We start from the raw sequence: 19,986 nt of genomic DNA, 5'->3' as shown, positions 1-19,986 counted from the left end.
GCAGTTCTGGCTTATTCGCCAGCCCCCAGTTTGCTGGGGGGGGGGGGAGCTCATGGGTCACGTCTCCTTTCCATGTCCTCAGTTATCCCACTACAGGTTTGGCAGAAGCCTGAGGACAGGACAAGGCCAGACCATTTCTGGTCAAGCAAAAACTACCTTCCAAAACAAAAAGCCAGAGACTATTGCTTACCAAGAGATACCAAAAGACAGACGATGCCAACTCTCAAGCTAAGGCCAACAGACCCAACCATTAAGGAGGAGAGCACATTGTGGGGAGAAACAGACCAATTCAGATCAGCTCAACAACCAACAGGAAATAGCTCTTTCCAACCCAGACCTATACAACTGCCAAGCCCATAGTTTCCCAAAGAAGTACCACTCTCAAAAACACCTCAAGCAGCCAGCCTTTGGGTCCTGTTCAAAATGAGAGTAATAGCAGAGCTAAGAAAAACTGTAACAGAAATGAAGTCTCTAGCCAGGAGTCCAAGAACTCCAAACCAGGAACCAGAGTTCATGCTGGAGGGAGACTCTTACATGGTTCCCCTATGAACAGAACCTCACACAGTCACCTTAAAGAAAAACCCACACACAAGGAACGAAACCACCACAGCTTCTGTAGGGAAATAACCCCATGGAATTCTTCTGGAAGTAGCCAATATAGTCCCTCTGAGAGGAGCCACCACAGGGCCTCTGAGAGATGTCGCAGTCCCTCTGAGAGGAGATGCCACAGTCCCTCTGAGAGATGTCACAGACTCTTTGAGAAAATCCGTCGCGGTCCTTCTGAGAGGAGAGGACACAGTGCTTCTGAGAGAAGACCATACAGGCCCTCTGAAAGGGGCAGACACAGTCAGTCTGAAGAGTGGACACAGTCCCTCTGAGAGGAGCCACCAAAGTCCCCTCAAGGAGAGACTCAAGCACAGCTCACCTAGCGAGAAGCCCAGATATAGTTTAGGTAAAGATTTCAGGAGTAACTCAAACATGTTTCCTAAAGACCACACCAAAAATCCCCAAGGGAGGGCAAGTTTGGAGGCCTGACGCTAGAAGATGGGAAGAGACCCGCCCCAGTTATTCATTGCCTCACTCAAGTCTCCACCAAGCTGCCTTTTCGTGGCTTCTTTCCTGCTCAGCCACTGGCTTCCACTTTCTGCGCCCTCAGCAATAAAAGAGTTTCTACCTGAGGGGAGGGAGGGAGGGAAGGCGGGAATGGCTCTGTCATTTCCCTAAGATAAATAAACGGGTAATAATTGACCTTCCTGTGCACCTAGAAAGACCACTCGTCGTGCCCGGTGGAGCATGGGGTCGTGGAGGGGCAGGAGAGGTAGTGCAGACGGAGGGAACGAGACGGACGGACTCCGAGGCCAAACAGCGGTTCAAACCACCAAGCCCCAATTTCCCGAGTCCCAAAGCGCACTCTCGGGGCGGGGTCTCAGAGGAAGTGTGTGGGGGGCGGGGGTGTCTGGGGGGGGGGCTGGTCACGTGACTCGCCCTGCCGCAGCCCCCTCGGAAGCTGAGAGGCGGAAGTAGACGTTAGGCACGGGGCTCGCGGCGCGCCGACTCCACATCCGGGAGCGGAGAGGAGAGCGGAAGTGGCGTTGATCTGGCCGGAGCCCTTGGGTGAATTTGTTAGGCGTGGAGAGGCAGTGATGTCTTCCAGACTCGGTGCAGTGCCCGCCGTGAGTTTCTCGGTTTGACCGTTACGCTTTAGGGGTAGCGCTGTCGAGCCCGCCACACGCGGTCCCTCGCTTTTGTCCCCTGCTCAGAGTTGGTTTTATCAGAGCCCATCGCAGGCCCCACCCTTCTAGGTCAGATATACCAGCCCCCTCGTTTTTCCCCCCACTTCTGCTGCCCGATCCCCACCCCCTTGGACTCAGTTCCTCGTCAGATTGCCGTTAGTCTCTATTCCTTTTACATCCCCAATGCCTCCCATATCCGTTGTCCTCGCTTTCTGTCTCCCTTTTAGAGCTGCTTTCTAGGACAGGGCTTTGAGAATGGGGGAGATGAAGGCTCTAGCGTTGTCACCTGCCTTGACCCTGTAGGAAGATAGGGCGGCACATTTTTCATAAAAAGTCTTGCCTTCTTCCGTTTGAGGGAGTAGCCCCGGGAGAGCTTCATTTCTTGGCACAGGGGGATTCGTCTTTTTGTGGTCAAGGTTCAGAGGCCCCTAGCATTTACTCATGTGCTTGCAATTTGCTAGACCCCGGGACCCACATCCTTTAAGCAGCAGAGGAGCACGAGGATCGTGGGAGCTAAGAAGTAAGTGAGGTTTTGTGCGATCCATTTATAATTGTGTCGCCAGCGCTGTCCAATAGAACTTCCCGTGATGATGAAAATGTTGTGTATCCGCACTGTCCAGTACTGTAGCCACTAGCCACGTATAACTAACTGTTGAGCGCTTGAAATGTGTCTTACGTCAGTGAGGAGCTGAATTTTAAATTGTATTTTAATTAATTTAAATAGCCACCTGTGACTAGTGGCCACCTGATTGGACAGTGCAGGTCTAATCCTAGTGTGGAGGAGGAAAACTTCGCTTGCAAAAAAAAAAAAGTACGAATTATAATAAAAATGGAATGTGTGACTCTGTAGCCCTGCATTTCTTTAGACATCAAATATGTACTCATGAATACATTGATGAACTTGGGAAGGACTGATAAAAATGACTGTAAGCTACTTGGCTTCAAGACTGGTTTATTATATTGTTTACTGAATGTGCTAAGCTTTTCCATATTTGTTAATACAAAAAAGGTTCTTGTTAAGGAGATACTCATTGGAAGGGATTAATTCATTCATACAATATTTACTAAATATCTGCTTTGTGCCAGCTCTGTGGTAGGTTAGATACACAGACATGAAAAATACACAACTAAGAGACTAACCTATTTAGGCAAGGAGATCCACACAATACAGTGTAATGAAATTTTTTTTTTTTTTTTTTTGCGGTACGCGGGCCTCTTACCGCTGTGGCTTCTTCCGTTGCGGAGCACAGGCTCCGGACGCGCAGGCGCAGCGGCCACGGCTCACGGGCCCAGCCGCTCCGCGGCGTGCGGGATCCTCCCGGACCGGGGCACGAACCCGTGTTCCCCGCATCGGCAGGCGGACCCTCAACCACTGCGCCACCAGGGAAGCCCCTAATGAAATGTTTTTAAACAGGAATTTACTATAGCCTTTGGGGAAGGGGAGTGATATTTGGAAGGGAAGGGTTGCCAGAGCAAATCACTCCTAAACAGACTTGAAAGTCAAGGAATAATACAGTTAGCCAGAAGGAAAAGGGTTTTGGTTTGTTTTTTTGTTTGTTTTTGTTTTTCACAAGAAAGAACAGAATGTGAATGGGTAAAAGGATTTAATGGAATAGCAAGTGGGTAATTGTTCAGAAATGTAAAGATTAATGGGCCCTCATCTATTAATCAGAATCAGAATCATTGGAGTTAGGGCATCAGAATCCTTATTTTTAACTGGACTCCTAGGACATTGTGAAGTTTGAGAATCCTCCATGAGAAATGAGACTAGAAGAGAGTAGAGGATGAAACCGTGGAAAACATCAGTATTTAAGGATTGGGTAGAATAAAAAAAGGCTGCAAAGGATACTGAGATGAATGTAAAATACTTTTCTAATGAAATCTAAATATTTGCACCTAGAGAGTGAACTAGGGGCTCTTAAAAATTCTTGGTAGATCAGAAAGGAGTTGAAAATAGGTTAAACTTCTCATCTTTGTGATCTGAAGCTGAGACTGAAAGTACCACACACAACAGGTTATTTTAAAGTAACTACAATTATGATAGTTATTGTATGAGCCAAAAGCTTCTTGTCATATTTATGGAAAGAGAAGTTTGAGATTAATCTGGGTTTTTTTTTTTTGTTTTTTTTTGCGGTACGCGGGCCTCTCACATTGTGGCCTCTCCCGTCGCGGAGCACAGGCTCCGGACGTGCAGACTCAGTGGCCATGGCTCACGGGGCCTAGCCGCTCTGCGGCATGTGGGATCTTCCCGGACCAGGGCATGAACCCATGTTCCCTGCACTGGCAGGCGGACTCTCACCCACTGCGCCACCAGGGAAGCCCAATCTGGTTTTTAACAAATAATCAAATACCCTGAGTTGATAGGTAGTGTAAAATACTTGAGAATTGTTTTTGTTGAGTCCTTTAAAAATAAAAGAGAGCTGGAGGGAGGGATTCCCTATCCACGTTGACTTAATCCCCAAGATGTTAAAACTGTTGATTTTTTTTTTCACTATACTCGTGCTTATTCATGAGCAGGGAGGTCGGTATATCCAAGTCCTACATTGACAGCAAAGAAATTTCTTTGAGGACAATTTCCTAAGAGGAGTCAGATGGGACTTGACTCCTAATGGCCTGTTGATACTATCAAGTCTTTCTAGTACAGATAGTTCCCATTGTTTGGGATGGTGTTTTAGCCCTAGAGGACAGCCAGTTCCCACTAAAATTTTTTTATACCTTCATTGAGGTATAATTGAAGTACAATAGACTGCATATATTTATACAATAAGTATATTGTATACATATATCGATATATGTATACAATAAGTATATTGTATACATATATAGATATATGTATACAATATCTTCATCTTTGACATATGTAAGTACCCATGAAACTGTCACCACAATCAAGATAACATTTCCATCTCTCCCAAAAGTTTTTTCACGTCCCTTTGCAATTCATTCCTCCCTCCACTCCTGTCCCCAGACACCCAATGACCTGTTTTCTGTCACTGTACAGTGGTTTGCATGTTCTAGGATTTTCTATAAATGAAATCAGACATTGTGTCCTCTTTTTGCATGATTTGTTTCACTCAGAATAATGGTTTTTTTTTTTTTTTTTTTTTTTGTGGTACGTGGGCCTCTCACTGTTGTGGCCTCTACCGTTGCGGAGCACAGGCTCCGGACGCGCAGGCTCAGCGGCCATGGCTCACGGGCCCAGCAGCTCCGCGACATGTGGGATCCTCCCGGACTGGGGCACGAACCTGTGTCCCCTGCATCAGCAGGCGGACTCTCAACTACTGTGCCACCAGGGAAGCCCAGAATAATGATTTTGAATGAAGAATAGTTTTTGTTGCTAAACAGAATTCGATTATGGGTATAACATAGTTTGTTTAGCCATCTATCTTGAGGGACATTTGGGTTATTCTCAGTGTGGAGGTATTACAGTAAAACTGCTGTGAACATTCATGGGCAAGTCTCTGTGTGGAAAAATATTTTTGTTTCTTTTGATAAATACTTAACACAGTATTTATTTATTAAGATGGAATTTACCATCTTAGGTTGATTGGGTCTGATGTCAGGAGAATGTTTCACTTTTTAAGAAATTGTCAGTCTTCCAAATTGGCGGTATTATTTTACATTCCTACTAGCAGTGTAGGAGAGTAAGTCTCTAATTTTAGCGAATTTAATGGGTGTATAATTGTGTTTCATTGTGGTTTTAATGAGAATTTTCCTGATGAATAGTGGTGTAAAACATCTGTTCATGTGCTTATTGGCCATTTATATATCTTTTTTTGTCAAGTGTGTTGATGTCTTTTGCCACCCCCCCAAAAAAAAAAAATTGTGTTTTCTCTCACCGTTAAATTGTATAATTTAATTTTTTAAAAATATTTTCTGAACACAGTTCTTTTGTTATATGTGTCTTGAATATTTCCTCATCAGTGGTTTGCATTTCATTTTCTTAATGGTGTCTTTTGAAGAGCCAAAGTTTTAAATTTATCATTAAAAATAATAAAAATTTTATCATTTTTTCCTTTTATGTTTCATGCTATTTGTATTCTATTTAAGAAAACTTTGCCATCCCTAATTGCAAAGATTTTTTCCTTTGCTTTCTTCCAGAAGTTTTATAGGTTTTACATTCAGGTCTATGGCTCATGTAGAGTTAATGTTTATGTATGGTGTGTTATAAAGGTCAATATTAATTTCTTTCCATTTGTATATCCAGTTGTTGAAAAGACGATCCTTTCCCTGTTCAGTTGCCTTGGCATCTTTGTTAAAAATCAATTGAACATGTATAGGTGTGGGTCTGTTTCTGGACTTTCATTATTCTCTTCCATTAATGTGTATGTCTATCTTTTTGCCAATACTAAACTGTTTTGGTACTGTAGCATTAGAGTAAGTCCTGAAATCAGATAAGGTAAGTCATCTAACTTTGTTGTTTTTTTCAAGATTGTTTCAGCTATTATATTTTCTTGGCCTTTTTATATAAATTCTACCATCAGTTTGTTATTTCTATAAAAGAAGCATGCTGGAGTATTGATTGGTATATGTATTGAATCTATAGGTCGATTTAGGGAGAATTGCCATTTTAACAATATTGAATTTTCTGATTTATGAGCATGTTATATTTTTCCATTTATTTAGGTCCTCTTCAATTTCTCTCACCAGTGAGTTGTAGTTTTCATTGTAAAATTCTTGGATGGCTTTTGTTAGATTTGTTTCTAGGTTCCTAGATTTGTTCCTAGGTTCCTGTGTTTTTTGTTATTGTAAATGCTATTGTTTTTACAAGTTCATCTTCTCGTTGCTTGTTGCTAGTAGCTAAGAGTACACTTGTTAAAAAAATATTTATTTATTTGGTTGTGCTGGGTCTTAGTTGCTGCAGGCAAGCTCCTTAGTTGCGGTTCGCAGGCTCCTTAGTTGCAGCACATGGGCTCCTTAGTTGCAGCCGGTGGGCTCCTTAGTTGTGGCATGTGAACTCTTAGTTGCAGCATGCATGTGGGATCTAGTTCCCTGACCAGGGATCAAACCCGGGCCCCCTGCATTGGGAGCGTGGAGTCTTGACCACTGCGCCACCAGGGAAGTCCCACAATTGATTTTTGTATTTTAACCTTGTATCCTGTCACTTGCTAAATTCATTTTTAAAAAATTAATTAATTAATTTTTTGGCTGTGTTGGGTCTTCGTTGCTGCGCTCAGGCTTTCTCTAGTTGTGGTGAGCGGGGGCTACTCTTCATTGTGGTGTGTGGGCTTCTCATTGTGGTGGCTTCTCTTGTTGCGGAGCCCTGGCTCTAGGGCACGCAGGCTTCAGTAGTTGTGGCTTGCAGGCTCTAGAGCACAGGCTCGGTAGTTGTAGTGCATGGGTTTAGTTGCTCCGTGGCATGTGGGATCTTCCTGCACTAGGGATCAAACCCGTGTCCCCTGCACTCTTAACCACTGCACCACCAGGGAAGTCCCTCAATTCATTTTTTTTTTTTTTTTTTTTTTTTTTTTTTTTTTTGCGGTACGCGGGCCTCTCACTGCTGTGGCCTCTCCCGTTGCGGAGCACAGGCTCAGCGGCCATGGCTCACGGGCCCAGCCGCTCCGCGGCATGTGGGATCTTCCCGGACCGGGGCACGAACCTGGGTCCCCTGCATTGGCAGGCGGACTCTCAACCACTGCGCCACCAGGGAAGCCCCCTCAATTCATTTTTAATTCTAGTAATTATTTCATATATTTTCTGAGATTATCTTTGTAAACAAACTGAATAAAATCTGTTAAAAAAATCTGCAAGTAGGGGCAGTTATACTTTTTTCCTTCTGATCTTTATGCCTCCAGTTTCTTCTTATGTCAGTTTGGTAAGTTGTAGTTTTTAAGAAATTTGTTCATCTTAATTTGTCAGTTTTTTTGGCATAAAGTTTTTCGAAGTATTCTCATTATTTTAATGTCTGTATGATGTATAATAATAACCCCTCTTTCATTTCTGACATTGGTTATTTGTGGTATCTTTGGTATCTTTTTTTCTTGATCAGTCTAGCTACAGTGTTGTCAATTTTGTGATCTTTTCAAAGAACCAGATTTTCTGTAAAGTCTGTTTCCTAATTTGTGAATTTCTCCTTTTTATTATGTTCTTCCTTCTATTTCTTTGGGCTTACTTTGCTCTTCTTTTTAAGCTACCTTAAGATGAAATCTTAACTTATTGATTTTAGATCTTCTTTTCTAACATAAGCATTTACAGTTTTAAGTTTCCTTCTAAGTACTGCTTTAGTTGCATCCCACAAATTTTGATATGTATATTTTTGTTGTTATTCACTTAAAATATTTTTGAATTTCCTTTGTGATTTCATTTTTGACCCATGAATTATTTAGAATTGGATTCTTTAATTGCCAGATTTATTTTTTATTTTAGATACCTTGCTATTCTTGATTTCTAATTTACTTCTGATGTGGTCAGAGAACACATGTATGATTTTCATCTTTTTAGGTTTAAAGTTTATAGCCCAGTATATGATCTATCTTGTGAATGCACAGTGTGCTCTTGAAAAGAAAGTATATCCCAGGGCTTCCCTGGTGGCGCAGTGGTTGAGAGTCCGCCTGCTGATGCAGGGCACACGGGTTCGTGCCCTGGTGTGGGAGGATCCCACAGGCCAGTGAGCCATGGCCACTGAGCCTGCACGTCCGGAGCCTGTGCTCCGCAACGGGAGAGGCCACAACAGTGAGAGGCCCGCGTATCAAAAAAAAAAAAAAAAAGAAAGAAAGTATATCCCATAGTGTTGGATGTAGTGTTCTATAAATGTCAGCTACAGCAAGGTGGCTAATAGTGTAGTTCAGATCTTCTGTGTCTTTACTCAATTTTTGTCTAGTCTGTCAGTTCCTAAGAGGAGGAGGACTTAAAATTTCTGGTAAGATTGTAGAATTGTCTACTTTTCTTTTTCTATCAGTTTTGCTTTGTGTGCTTTGAGCCTCTATTGTTAGACACATGCAGTGAGTAATTATGTCTTCCTGATGATTTGTCATTTTAATTATCATGAAGTGTCCCTTTTTATCTCTGGTAATACTCTTTGTCTTGAAGTCTATTTTATCTGATATTAAAATGGCCACTCCAGCCTTCTTGTGTTTGCTGATGGCATGGTATAATTTTTTCATCTTTTTACTTCCAATGTACATATGTCTTTATATTTAAATAAAGTGTGCCTCTGTAGGCAGCATATACTAGGATATTGCTTTCTTATTTACTCTCTCAATCTCTGACTTCTAACTGGAGTATTTAGACCGTAAACATTTTAATTAATTATTGCATGGTTGGATTTAGGTCTACCATTTAATTATTTGTTCTCTCTACTCTGTTTTTTCCTCTGTACCTTCTTCTGGATTATTTAAATGTTTAGTGTGCCATTTTAATTTATCTATTTGATTTTGGCTCTCTCTCTGGCTCCCCCCTCCCTTTTTTTTTCCTTTGAGGGGGAGGTTTGGTAGTAGTTGCTCTAGGAATTACAATATATACCTACCCTTTCATCATCTACTTAGAGTTAAAATACTACCACTTTGCTTAAATGTAGAAGCCTTAGACCATATAGATTCCTTTAACCCCCTACCTGCTGACCATTAAATTATAGCTGTCATATATATTACATCTACATTTATTGAAAACCTTACCAGATAATGCTAAAATTTTGCTTTAAAGAGTTTTTAATATTTACCTGGCTGTTTGCCATTTCTCTTGCTCTTTCTTCATTCTTAAAAATCCAGATTTCTCTCTGGTGTCATTTTTCCTTCAGCTGGAATTATTTCCCTTAGCATTTTTCATAGAGCAGTCTGCTGACAACAAATTTTCTTAGTTTTTCTTCATCTGAAGAAATATTCCTAAAGGCTATTTTCACTGAATATGGAATTTTGGATTGATAAATCTTTTCTCTCAGGATTTTAAAGGTGGTGTTGTGCTGTCTTGGTTTCTGTTGAGAAATTCACAATCATTTGAATAATATGTCATTTTTTTCTAGCTGGTTTCTGGATTTTTAAAAAATCTTCAGTTTTAAACAGTTTCATTAAGATATATCTAGGTGTGTTTTTCTATTGAGTGTTTGTTGAGCTCCTTAAATCTGTAAATTTAAGTTTTTCATTAAATTTGGGGGATTTTTCCACCATTATTTTTTTCAAAAAATTTTCCTCAATCTCTCTTTCCTCTTCTTCTGGGATTACAACTATGCTTAAGTTAGATCTTTGATATTGACACCGCAGGTTGTTGGGGCTCTGTTGACTGTTTTTCAGTCTTTTGTCCTCTTTGTTCTTCAGATTGGATAATTTCTATTGATCTGTCTTCAAGTTCATAGATTCTTTCCTCTGCTGTCTCCATTCTATTACTAGCCCATCCAGTGAGTTTTTATTTTATTTGTTACTTTTCAGTTTTAAAATTAATTTGTTCTTTTTTATGATTTCTATTTTTCTGCTGATAATTCCTACATTTTCCTTCATTTCCAGTGTTTTCCTTTCTATCGTGGAGCATAATTATAATAGCTGCTTTAAAGGCTTTGATAGTTCCAACATCTGCATCATCTTCCAACATCTGTTTATCATCTGTCCTTTGAGAATTGCTCACATTTTCCTGGTTCTTTGTGAATTGCATAATTTTGGAATTTATTCTCAAGATTGTGAATGTTATTTGTGTAGACCATGGGTCTTTTTAGGATCTTCTAGGGATTGTTGCTGTTTTTATTTTAGCAGGTAACCTGTTTAGGTTCAGACCATAAATTCTGTCCTACTTTCTGAAGGCATTGATTCAGTGGAACTGAGGTTCCATTCTTTTGAGTCTTTTCTGTGATGGTTTAGAGCTCAGGGGTTAGTTTGAGACTTTTTCAGGTTTTTCAAATCTTGTTTCAGTTCTCCAAGCTTTTGATACATTGGTTTGGATCTGTCTCACAGTAGTAGCTCAGGGGTTAGGCTGAGAGTTGTGTAGTTTGTTTAAATCTTATTTCACTTTCAAAGTCTTTGCTAAGCTGGTTTGGGTGTATCCTCCGCACATACATAGCTCAAGTTAAGCTGTGATTTGTGTGGATTTGTACACAGAAATATGAGGTCACCTTCTTTGCCTGTCTCTTCTCCATGATTCCCCCACATTCTCTAGTCTATAGAGACCCCTTTTCCTGGTTTCTAAGGCCAGAAAGATGGAGTTTCTATGAGAATTTAGGCTGCCCATGCTGGTCTGTGAGTGGGGGGCCACCCTTGTTGCAAAGCTGCATGTGAGAGAAAAAAAAAACTGGGAAACATACCCCATGTGACTCACTTCTCCCAGTTTTAACTGTTCTCCACAATCCACCTGCTTTTGTTTACTTTTTGAGGTCCAGAGTTTTTAGTTGTAATCAGCAAGAGGAATGGGCCATAGTAGGTGTGTGCCACTGTGCCGGAACCAGGACATCTCTGTATTAAATTTGTAATATTGGATCTTGTGTACAGAGCTGAGAATCAATTTTCCCTTTTTGTAGCATACTGACTTTGTAAGTTCCTGTTATTTTTTGTTTTCCCTATCCCCACATCCATCCCCTTCCTCCCAGAGACAACCATACTAACAAGTTTGATATTTGTCCTTAAATATTTATGAGTCCTCATAAAATAGCTAGTGCCGTTTACTTGTGTAATTGTTTTTAATTTACTGAATTGACATTGTAGTGTACATCTTGTTCTGTTTTTTTTTTTTTTTTTATTGAACAGTATGCTTTTTAGTTATGTTCGTATCTCTAGATGTGTAGAAATGGTTTATTGCTTCTAACAGCTACATAATATTCCTTGGCAGGCATCTATCACATTTTACTTTTATTTATTCCTAAGAATGGTCACCTTTGTTACTTCCAACTACCTGCTACCACAAACCTCTATGTGTAATTGTTACCAACTGTACCTCTAAAGTGTTGTCTTGAATCTGTCAGTTTATCATCTCTACTACGAAACCTTAGTTCAAGTTCAAGCTTTCATCATCTCTTATCCGTACTATTGCAATAAACTGCTAACTCTTCTCCTTTCTTTCACTCATCCTCCATGGGTCATCTTTTATACAGCATCCAGAGTGTGACATTTCTAAACCATAAATCTAAGGCAGGCCTCACACAGTTAAGTTAGCTGGAAGAGGAGTGTCTCAGAGATCTGTGGACTCCACTTTGAGAACTGCTGCTCTACCACACTTTGAGCTATCTAGAAGATACTTTGTCACTACTCAGTAATGTTTGTTGACTACATACTGACTGGTCTTAGATTTAGAAGTTTGGATCCAGCCGTATACCAGACTTCTGGCCAGCTTAACTCAGACAAGATAGCACCCTTCCTTTAGCTGTGGGATCTAAGTATCAAGTTGCCTAAGCAAGACAGGGTGCCCTGACATCAAGGTGTAGTGGTTACTGTTCCTCTGCCAGAGGAATAGGGAGGCCTGGACACACCTGCTTACAGATCCAGGGCATCTTCTAAAGGGTCATGGAACACCCTATTTTACTACTTTCTTTTCATTGATGGATTTAGGAAGGAATGCCTACTTGGGCTATAGAATGATCATTTACATGGACTGCTTATGCTTTCTGATTATAGTGAAGTATAATAATAATTATGTATATTGTACTAGGTCAACTAATTTAATTGTTAGAAAATTACAATCTAAATTGTTTCTATTATCAGGCTTCTTCGTTTTTTGCACAGGTAACCAACTTGGTTATCTTTTTATGATGTAATATAAGTAATAGAAACTTTACTCCAGACCCTCCTTTATGGTATTTATCTTTGTGTCCTGTTAGCAGCAGGACCCAGTGCTCCATAAAGGATAATAGTTTCCAGTACACTATCCCTCATGATGACTCCTTAAGCGGCTCGTCATCTGCTTCTTCGTGTGAACTGGTGAGTGATTTTCCAGCCTCCTTCCGAAAGTCTGCCTACTGGATGAAGATGAGAAGGATCAAGCCAGCTGCTACTTCCCATGTTGAAGGTATCAGTATCAGTATCTTATTCCAAAGACAGGGAACTCTCTAAAGTTATATTTGAGGTATCTGTTGTAAATGGCTCTTAAAGTATTAAGTACCACATATGTGTTCCTTATTAGTGGTTGAATTTTTATTTTTATTTTTTTTGGCCATGCCACTTGGCTTGTGGGATCTTAGTTCCCCAACCAGGGATTGAACCTGGGCCATGGCAGTGAAAGCGCCAAGTCCTAACCAGTGGACCGCCAGAGAAGTCCCCTGAAATTTTTTTTAAGGTGTTAGGCTGTCATATACTCTTAGCTTCATGAACTGTCCCTCTGTTTTACTGAGTGAAATTCTGCTGATCTTACTCCTCTAGGTTATATGGTATAGCCTTTCCTCTTCATACGAATTGAACTTTCTTTCCCGTTGTTCTAGTTTGATCCTCTGTTGAGGGTTTAGGCGCTAGTGTAAGGATTATTCTAAGTGGAATTTATTAGTGGTTATAGTCTGAAGGGTTCTTAGTAGCCCTTTATCTTGAACAGTTAGCCTCAAATCAGGATCAAACAAATCACACTGCCTGAAGGATCTTATTTTTCATAGGGAACAGTTGATCACTTGGGATGGAGAACAGTACAAAAGGAAAAGGGGAGGTTGAGTCAGTTAATGAAAAATTATACCAACTTCCCTAAAAATGTTACAAACACTTCTCTAAGACCTGTGCTTGCTGATAATCTTTCTCTTTGGTGGTCTTGTGATTGATGATTTGAAGATGGGCGTAGATGTTCTCATATAAACCATACTGAAATTTTGTTTTGTTTTCTTATGTTATTTCAGGGTCAGGTGGAGTATCAGCCAAAGGAAAAAGGAAACCCAGGCAGGAAGAAGATGAAGACTATCGAGAATTTCCTCAGAAGAAGCATAAGCTTTATGGTAAGGGAGTAACTTTGCTAATTCTTTTTCACTGTGTGCCTGGGCTTTATTCTCTGAAGGTGAAAGGGAGAGGGACCTTAGATTTTGGCCCTTAAGCACTTTTGAGCCCTTTGAATTTTTTGGCAAGGAATGGCCTCCATCCTGCCTTTGTTTTTTTGCTTTTTTTTAAATTTTGGCTACGCTGGATCTTCGTTGCGGCGCACGGGCTTCTCTAGTTGTAGCGTGTGGGCTCTCTAGTTGTGGCGCATGGGCTTCTCTGGTTGAGGCTCACGGGCTCTAGAGCTCGCAGGCTCAGTAGTTGTAGCGTGCGGGCTCTCTAGTTGCAGCGTGTAGGCTTAGTTGCGGTATGTGGGATCTTAGTTCCCTGACCAGCGATTGAACCCAGGCCCCTTGCATTGGGAGCACGGAGTCTTAACCACTGGACCACCAGGGAAGTCCCCCCATCCTGCCTTATTTTACTGTTTTCTTCTGTCATGACTTAAGGGAGTCATTTGGTTGAGGGAGTGGGGCCTAGGGTGTTGAGAAGAAGAGGAAAGAGATTTTGGTGCTAGAGAGGGGTCAGAAAAGGTGATGTGTTGGGCTTCAAGTTTCTGTCTTGCGTCAGGGAGGAAGCAACGGCCTAAAACTCAGCCTAATCCCAAAGCCCAGGCTCGTCGTATTCGGAAGGAACCACCAGCTTATGCAGCAGGTATGCTTTCTGTTGGAAGCTTTTTGAGATCTAGTTCTCTCATTCTGTCTTTTTTGTTGTTGTTGGTAAAGGAATGATGTACCAAAGCATTTTTTTAGGGAGGCGCTTATTAAGCGCATGGCTTTGGAGGTCAGTCATGTTTGTTCAAGTTTTGGCTCTTCATTAATTTTTTGACCTGCCTCTTAATTTCTGCAAACTTCAGTTTCCTTGTCTCTAAATAGGAATAATAAAGGCAGTCAGAATTGTTGTGAAAATTAAATGGGATAAAAACATTTAACAGTCTCAGGCACATAGGAAACACTTAGCAAACTGATTGTTATATATCTCAGTATCCCATTCTTATATGCTACTATGAAAAATATTACCCATTGACAGTTATATGTCAGTAAAACTGGGAAAAAAATTATTGCTCATTTCTTTAAGCCACTGGGCTTTGGAGTGGTTGTTGGATGGTTTTGATCGTGGGGAATTGAGTAGGAGTTTCAGAAACTCTTCACTGTCTGAAAAAAATTATTTCTAGAAGTTATATATAGCAAGAGTCTTTCCCCCAGGAAGAGGAAAAGCCACTTTATGATACTTTTCCTAAAATCTGGGATTGTGCTTTTTGTTTCTGGAGAATACTGCAAATTGTAAGTGTTCCTTTCTCTCCTTTGTAGGCAGTTTAGAGGAGCAGTGGTACTTAGAAATTGTGGATAAAGGCAGTGTCTCCTGTCCTACCTGCCAGGCAGTGGGGAGAAAGACCATAGAGGGCTTAAAGAAACACATGGAAAACTGCAAACAGGTTAGATATTTTGTGGCATTTCATAACTGTAATGACTTTTTACCCAAACTTTAAACCTCTGGCACTGTGTTGGATATGCTGATTATTGTGGAGAAGAGGCAGCATTGTGTCATAGAGAAAACATAGACTCTGGAGTCTGACAGACTTGGGTTTGAATCTTCATTCAGGTACTTACTAGTTGTGTCATTTAGCTTTTTATGTGTGGACCTCAGTTTTCTCATTTATAAAGTAGAGATAGTTACTACCTTGTGTAGTCCATGAGAGGATAAAAAAAGAAATATTACATGCTAAGTGCCTACCCCATTACTTGGCAAATACTGGCACTCAGTAAATGGTAGTTCTTATTATTTTGAAAATGAATAGCCTTTACCTCTTTGCCCTTGAGGACATGACAATGAGCTTTTGGGATTTTGAGATTCATTGACTATTATAGAATTTGGGAAATAAAGGAGATACAGACCAGAGCAGTTGAATAGGACTTTGTGACATTCTGTTTCTCTGTGGAACAGCCTGACCCTGAGCAGTGTTTTTTCCTTGTAGGAAATGTTCACTTGTCATCATTGTGGGAAACAACTTCGTTCACTGGCAGGGATGAAGTATCATGTCATGGCAAATCATAATAGCTTGGTAAGCGTGTGTTCTGTGCTGTGTGAGCCTATGTGGTATTTGGATGCCTTTACTTGGATGAATGTAGATAAATCAGTGGAGATGGCTAAGGCTCTGGGACTTCATGGGATGTTAAGTAAGAATACCCTTTAGATAGAAGAGTTACACACAATGAAATGCGGATACCTAGGTATTTGTGTTTAGATTAGCCCAAAGGTTCATATCCTGGGAGGTAGAGGCTTTGAACTCTTAGTTCCTTTACATTCACTTCACTGTTTAGGAGAAGATGGAGAAAGCCAGGAGTCAGATAACTTAGATTTCATGGGCATCAGCTTAGGTACTAGTCCAATCCTTGATTCTCCTATGATAGAATTTCTTTTCTGTATCTGTCTTGTCCATGAGTCATTTGCCTGTCTGCTTCTCTTGCTTTCTAGCCCATCTTGAAGGCTGGAGATGAAATAGATGAGCCAAGTGAGAGGGAACGTCTCCGAACAGTTCTCAAGAGACTGGGAAAGCTGAGGTGCATGCGTGAGGTAAGAGCCCAAAGACAGCAACTCCTTCTGCCTGGAGCCTCAGGTCAATGTCTTTCTGTTACTTGCTTCCATGTCTCCTACTTCTCCCTTACAGACCTGGTTTTGTGTCATCTTCCAGCATAAGAGCGACTTCTGTTTTTCAGGGTCTCCTGAATTCATTAACAGTTCTTTATTTTCTTTCTCATCTCCAGAAATTTGTTCTCCCTTTTCCCTTTGTTTGAAGGAGTTTCTTTGTCATCCTTTCTTTAGTGTGATAAAGAGGATTGTAGTAACCTCATGTGAGGAGCTTTGATATTGCTGGCTGTTTGATATTGGGGTGGAGTTGGATCATAGACCAAGGAGGAAGCTGTGACACAGACGAGGTATACAGTTCTAGTTTACTGATTGCTGACTAAGTTGATTGAATATCATACTTGGTGGTAGATAGGACAGCAGTTGGGCCAGGGACAAGGAAGAGTTGTGCGAATGGGAAATGCTGGAGAGGGTCTAGTGATATCAGAGCGTCTGTTTGTATGATGTGGCCGTTTAGAAGTTTAGAAATCATATAAAAATATGTAAGATTATAATATAGGCCTCTCTCCTTTGTTCAGAGTTGCTCTAGTAGCTTCACCAGCATCATGGGATATCTGTATCATGTCAGAAAATGTGGCAAAGGGGCTGCAGAGCTGGAGAAGATGACCCTGAAATGTCACCACTGTGGAAAGCCATATAGATCGAAGGCTGGACTTGCGTATCATCTGAGGTCAGAGCATGGGCCTGTGAGTACTGATTGCTTTCCAGACCCTGTTTGGGGATCTGTTCTGCGGTGACTGCTTGCCCCTGCATCTTTCCTACATCCTTGGTTCCTCATTTGTAGTCCCTTTTAATCTGAATGTTTTTGTTCTCTCTCTTCCTTGTTCTTTTGTGCTCTCCTGTCTGATCATTATTAGGTTAAAGAAATCAAAGTTCATTGTATAGTCTGGGCAGAAGTAAACTCATTACTATATTTTTAAAGCTTAAGGCATTCTCCCTAAGTGAGGAATTTTGTGGGATTCTATCCAGCCGATCCCTCTATTCCAGTTTTTTTGTCTTGAATTTTTCTTTTCCTGATTACATTTCTAGGCTCCCCCACCTCGTTTTTTCTTTTTTAGCGTTAAGTTTCAAGATATAACTTACATATGGTAATTAATATTCATTCTTTTTAGTATACAGTTATGAGTTTTGACAAAAACATACAGTCATGTAATTACCACCATGATCAAGATACAGAACAATTTGATCATGCCCCCCAGATTCTTCTGTGTCCCTTTGTAGTCAGTTGTTCTTCCCATCCCCAGCCCCTGGCAACCACTGATCTATCTCCTGTCCCTATAGTTTTGCCTTTTCTGGAATGTCGTATAAATGGGCTCATACAGTATATACCCTCTTGAGTCTGGCTTCCTTCACTGAGCATAATGCATTTGTGATTCATCCGTGTGTTGCATGGATCATTAGTTTATTCCTTTTTGTTTCTGTCTAGGATTCCACTGTATGGATATTTCACAATTTATCCATTCACCAGTTGAAGAGCATTTGAGTCATTTCTAGTTTGGGGCAGTTTTGAATAAGCTGCTATAAACATTTACATAAAGGTTTTTGTGTGAAAATAAGTTTTGATTTCTCTTGGGTAAATACTTAGGAATAGGACTGTTAGGTCATATGATAAGTGTATGTGTAACTTTGTGAGAAACCGCCAAGCCGTTTTCCTAAGTGGCTGTGCCATTTTGCATTCTCACCAGCAAAGCATGGGAATTCCAGGAGCTTTGCGTCTTTATCAGCACTTGCCCTTGTCATGTTCATTTTTTTTTTTTTTTTTTTTTTTTTTTTTTTGCGGGCCTCTCACTGTTGTGGCCTCTCCCGTTGCGGAGCACAGGCTCCAGACGCGCAGGCTCCGCGGTCATGGCTCACGAGCCCAGCCGCTCCGCGGCATGTGGGATCTTCCCAGACCGGGGCACGAACCTGCGTCCCCTGCATCGGCAGGCGGACTCACAACCACTGTGCCACCAGGGAAACCCTTTAAAATCCATTCTAATAGGTATGTAGCAGTATTTTACTGCCGTTTAAGTTTGCATTTCCCTAATGACTAATGATATTGACCATCTTTTCATCTGCTTATTGGCAATGTCAGTCTTTAATGAAGTTTCTTCTTTAGTGAAGTGTCTGTTGAAATCCTGTGTTCATTTTATTGTTGCAGTTTTTGTTGTCTTGCTATTACGTTTTAAATATATTTTGAGTTTTTTACATATTCTGGACACAAGTCTTTTTTTTTTTTTTTTTTTTTGGCGGTACGCGGGCCTCTCACTGTTGTGGCCTCTCCCGTCGTGGAGCACAGGCTCCGGACGCGCGGGCTTAGCGGCCATGGCTCACGGGCCCAGCCGCTCCGTGGCATGTGGGATCTTCCCGGACTGGGGCACAAACCCACGTCCCCTGCATCGGCAGGCGGACTCTCAACCACTGAGCCACCAGGGAAGCCCTTTTTTTTTTCACATCTTTATTAGAGTATAATTGCTTTACAGTGGTGTGTTAGTTTCTGCTTTATAACAAAGTGAATCAGTTATACATATACATGTGTTCCCATATCTTTTATTTATTTTTTTATTATTATCATTATTTTTTGCTGCACTGTGCAGAATGCAGCATCTGAATTCCCCGACTGGGGATCAAACCTGTGCCCCTTGCATTGGGAGCGCAGAGTCTTAACCACTGGACCAACAGGGAAGTCCCTGGACACGAGTGTTTTAGCAGATACATGTTTTGCAGATATTTTCTCCCAGTCTGTAGCTTGTCTTTGCATTTTTTATAGTGTTTTTCAAAGGGCAGAATTCTTAATTTTCATAAAGTTCAGTTTATCTTTTTTTTCCTTTTATGGATAATGCTTTTGTTGTTGTATCTAAGATATCTTTGCCCAATCCAGTGTATAATTTTCTTTTGCTGCATTATAACAATCACCATAAAATTAATGGCTTAAACAACACAACTGTATTATCTCACAGTTTATTAGGCCAGAAGTCCAGGTTACAACATGGCTCAGCTGGTTCCCCTGTATAGAGCCTCACAAGACTGGAATCAAAGTGTCGGTAGGGCTGTTCCTTTCTGGAGGCTCGAAGAGACGATCTGTTTCCAGGCTCATTAAGATGGTTCAAGAATTCAGTTCCATTCAGGCATAGGACCTCATTTCCGTGTTTGCTGGGAGATGTGCTCAACTTCTAAAGGCTACCTGCAGTCCCTGGCTCATGGTCCATTTATCTTCGAGTCAGCAACAGTATTGAGTCTCTCTCATGCTTGAAATGTCTCCTGCCTCTTTTTTCTGTCACACCTCTCCTACTTAAAGTCAACTGATTATGGACATATATTAGATTTATAAGAATATCTTCACATCAGCATCTAGATTAATGTTTGGTTGATTAACTGATGACGGTAGCCTCACCAAGTTGACACATCAAAAAACCATCATGCCCAGGATCACAAAACGTTCTCCCTAGGTTTCTTCTAGAATTTTTATACTTTTATGGTTTACATTTATGGCTATGATCCATTTTGAATTAATTTTTGTATATGGGTTGATGTTTATTTCTTTGTATATGGGTATATCTTGACTTTTAACCACTTGCACTTATTCCAACACAACAGATTTTATCCTGCTAAGAAGCTTTTTACCAGTAAAATATGCATTAAGATGGTAGAGCTTTATACTAGCGGTTAGCAAGCTAGTAAGTAGCTTTCTTTTCTTCCTTTTTTTTTTTTTTTTAATAGCTCTTTCGATACGAGAGCAGGAAGGACAGCCTTTAATCACTGGATCTGATGGA

The 19,986-nt window shown here is 40.9% G+C and overlaps 2 protein-coding genes across 7 annotated transcripts in view; both read left to right on the top strand.

The window, feature by feature from the left end:
- Positions 1 to 72: 72 nt before the first annotated feature.
- LOC113624189 (uncharacterized protein C2orf16-like) lies at positions 73 to 1,035 on the top strand. The gene is given in 3 exon segments (XM_027113922.1): positions 73 to 355; positions 358 to 862; positions 864 to 1,035. Coding segments are annotated over 3 exon segments (960 nt in total).
- A 458-nt stretch (positions 1,036 to 1,493) lies between these two features.
- ZNF512 (zinc finger protein 512) overlaps positions 1,494 to 19,986 on the top strand; it is a 35,561-nt gene continuing 17,068 nt past the window's right edge. The window contains exons 1-9 of one of the 6 annotated variants that reach the window (XM_027113534.1): positions 1,494 to 1,673; positions 2,195 to 2,253; positions 12,463 to 12,650; positions 13,459 to 13,554; positions 14,159 to 14,242; positions 14,899 to 15,023; positions 15,564 to 15,650; positions 16,064 to 16,162; positions 16,753 to 16,920. In XM_027113534.1, the coding sequence (XP_026969335.1) occupies positions 1,644 to 1,673; positions 2,195 to 2,253; positions 12,463 to 12,650; positions 13,459 to 13,554; positions 14,159 to 14,242; positions 14,899 to 15,023; positions 15,564 to 15,650; positions 16,064 to 16,162; positions 16,753 to 16,920 (936 nt within the window). In that variant the 5' untranslated portion in view covers positions 1,494 to 1,643. The remainder of the gene's footprint in view (positions 1,674 to 2,194; positions 2,254 to 12,462; positions 12,651 to 13,458; positions 13,555 to 14,158; positions 14,243 to 14,898; positions 15,024 to 15,563; positions 15,651 to 16,063; positions 16,163 to 16,752; positions 16,921 to 19,986) is intronic. The other 5 variants (XM_027113535.1, XM_027113536.1, XM_027113540.1 and 2 more) reach the window with 5 other exon arrangements.

Source organism: Aethalodelphis obliquidens, unplaced genomic scaffold (genome assembly GCF_003676395.1).
Source record: "Aethalodelphis obliquidens isolate GAN/ISIS:26980383/991018 unplaced genomic scaffold, ASM367639v1 scaffold12, whole genome shotgun sequence".
Lineage (NCBI taxonomy): Eukaryota > Metazoa > Chordata > Mammalia > Artiodactyla > Delphinidae > Aethalodelphis > Aethalodelphis obliquidens.
The sequence above is the reverse complement of the archived record's forward strand: the minus strand, read 5'-3'. Positions and strand labels throughout refer to the sequence as shown.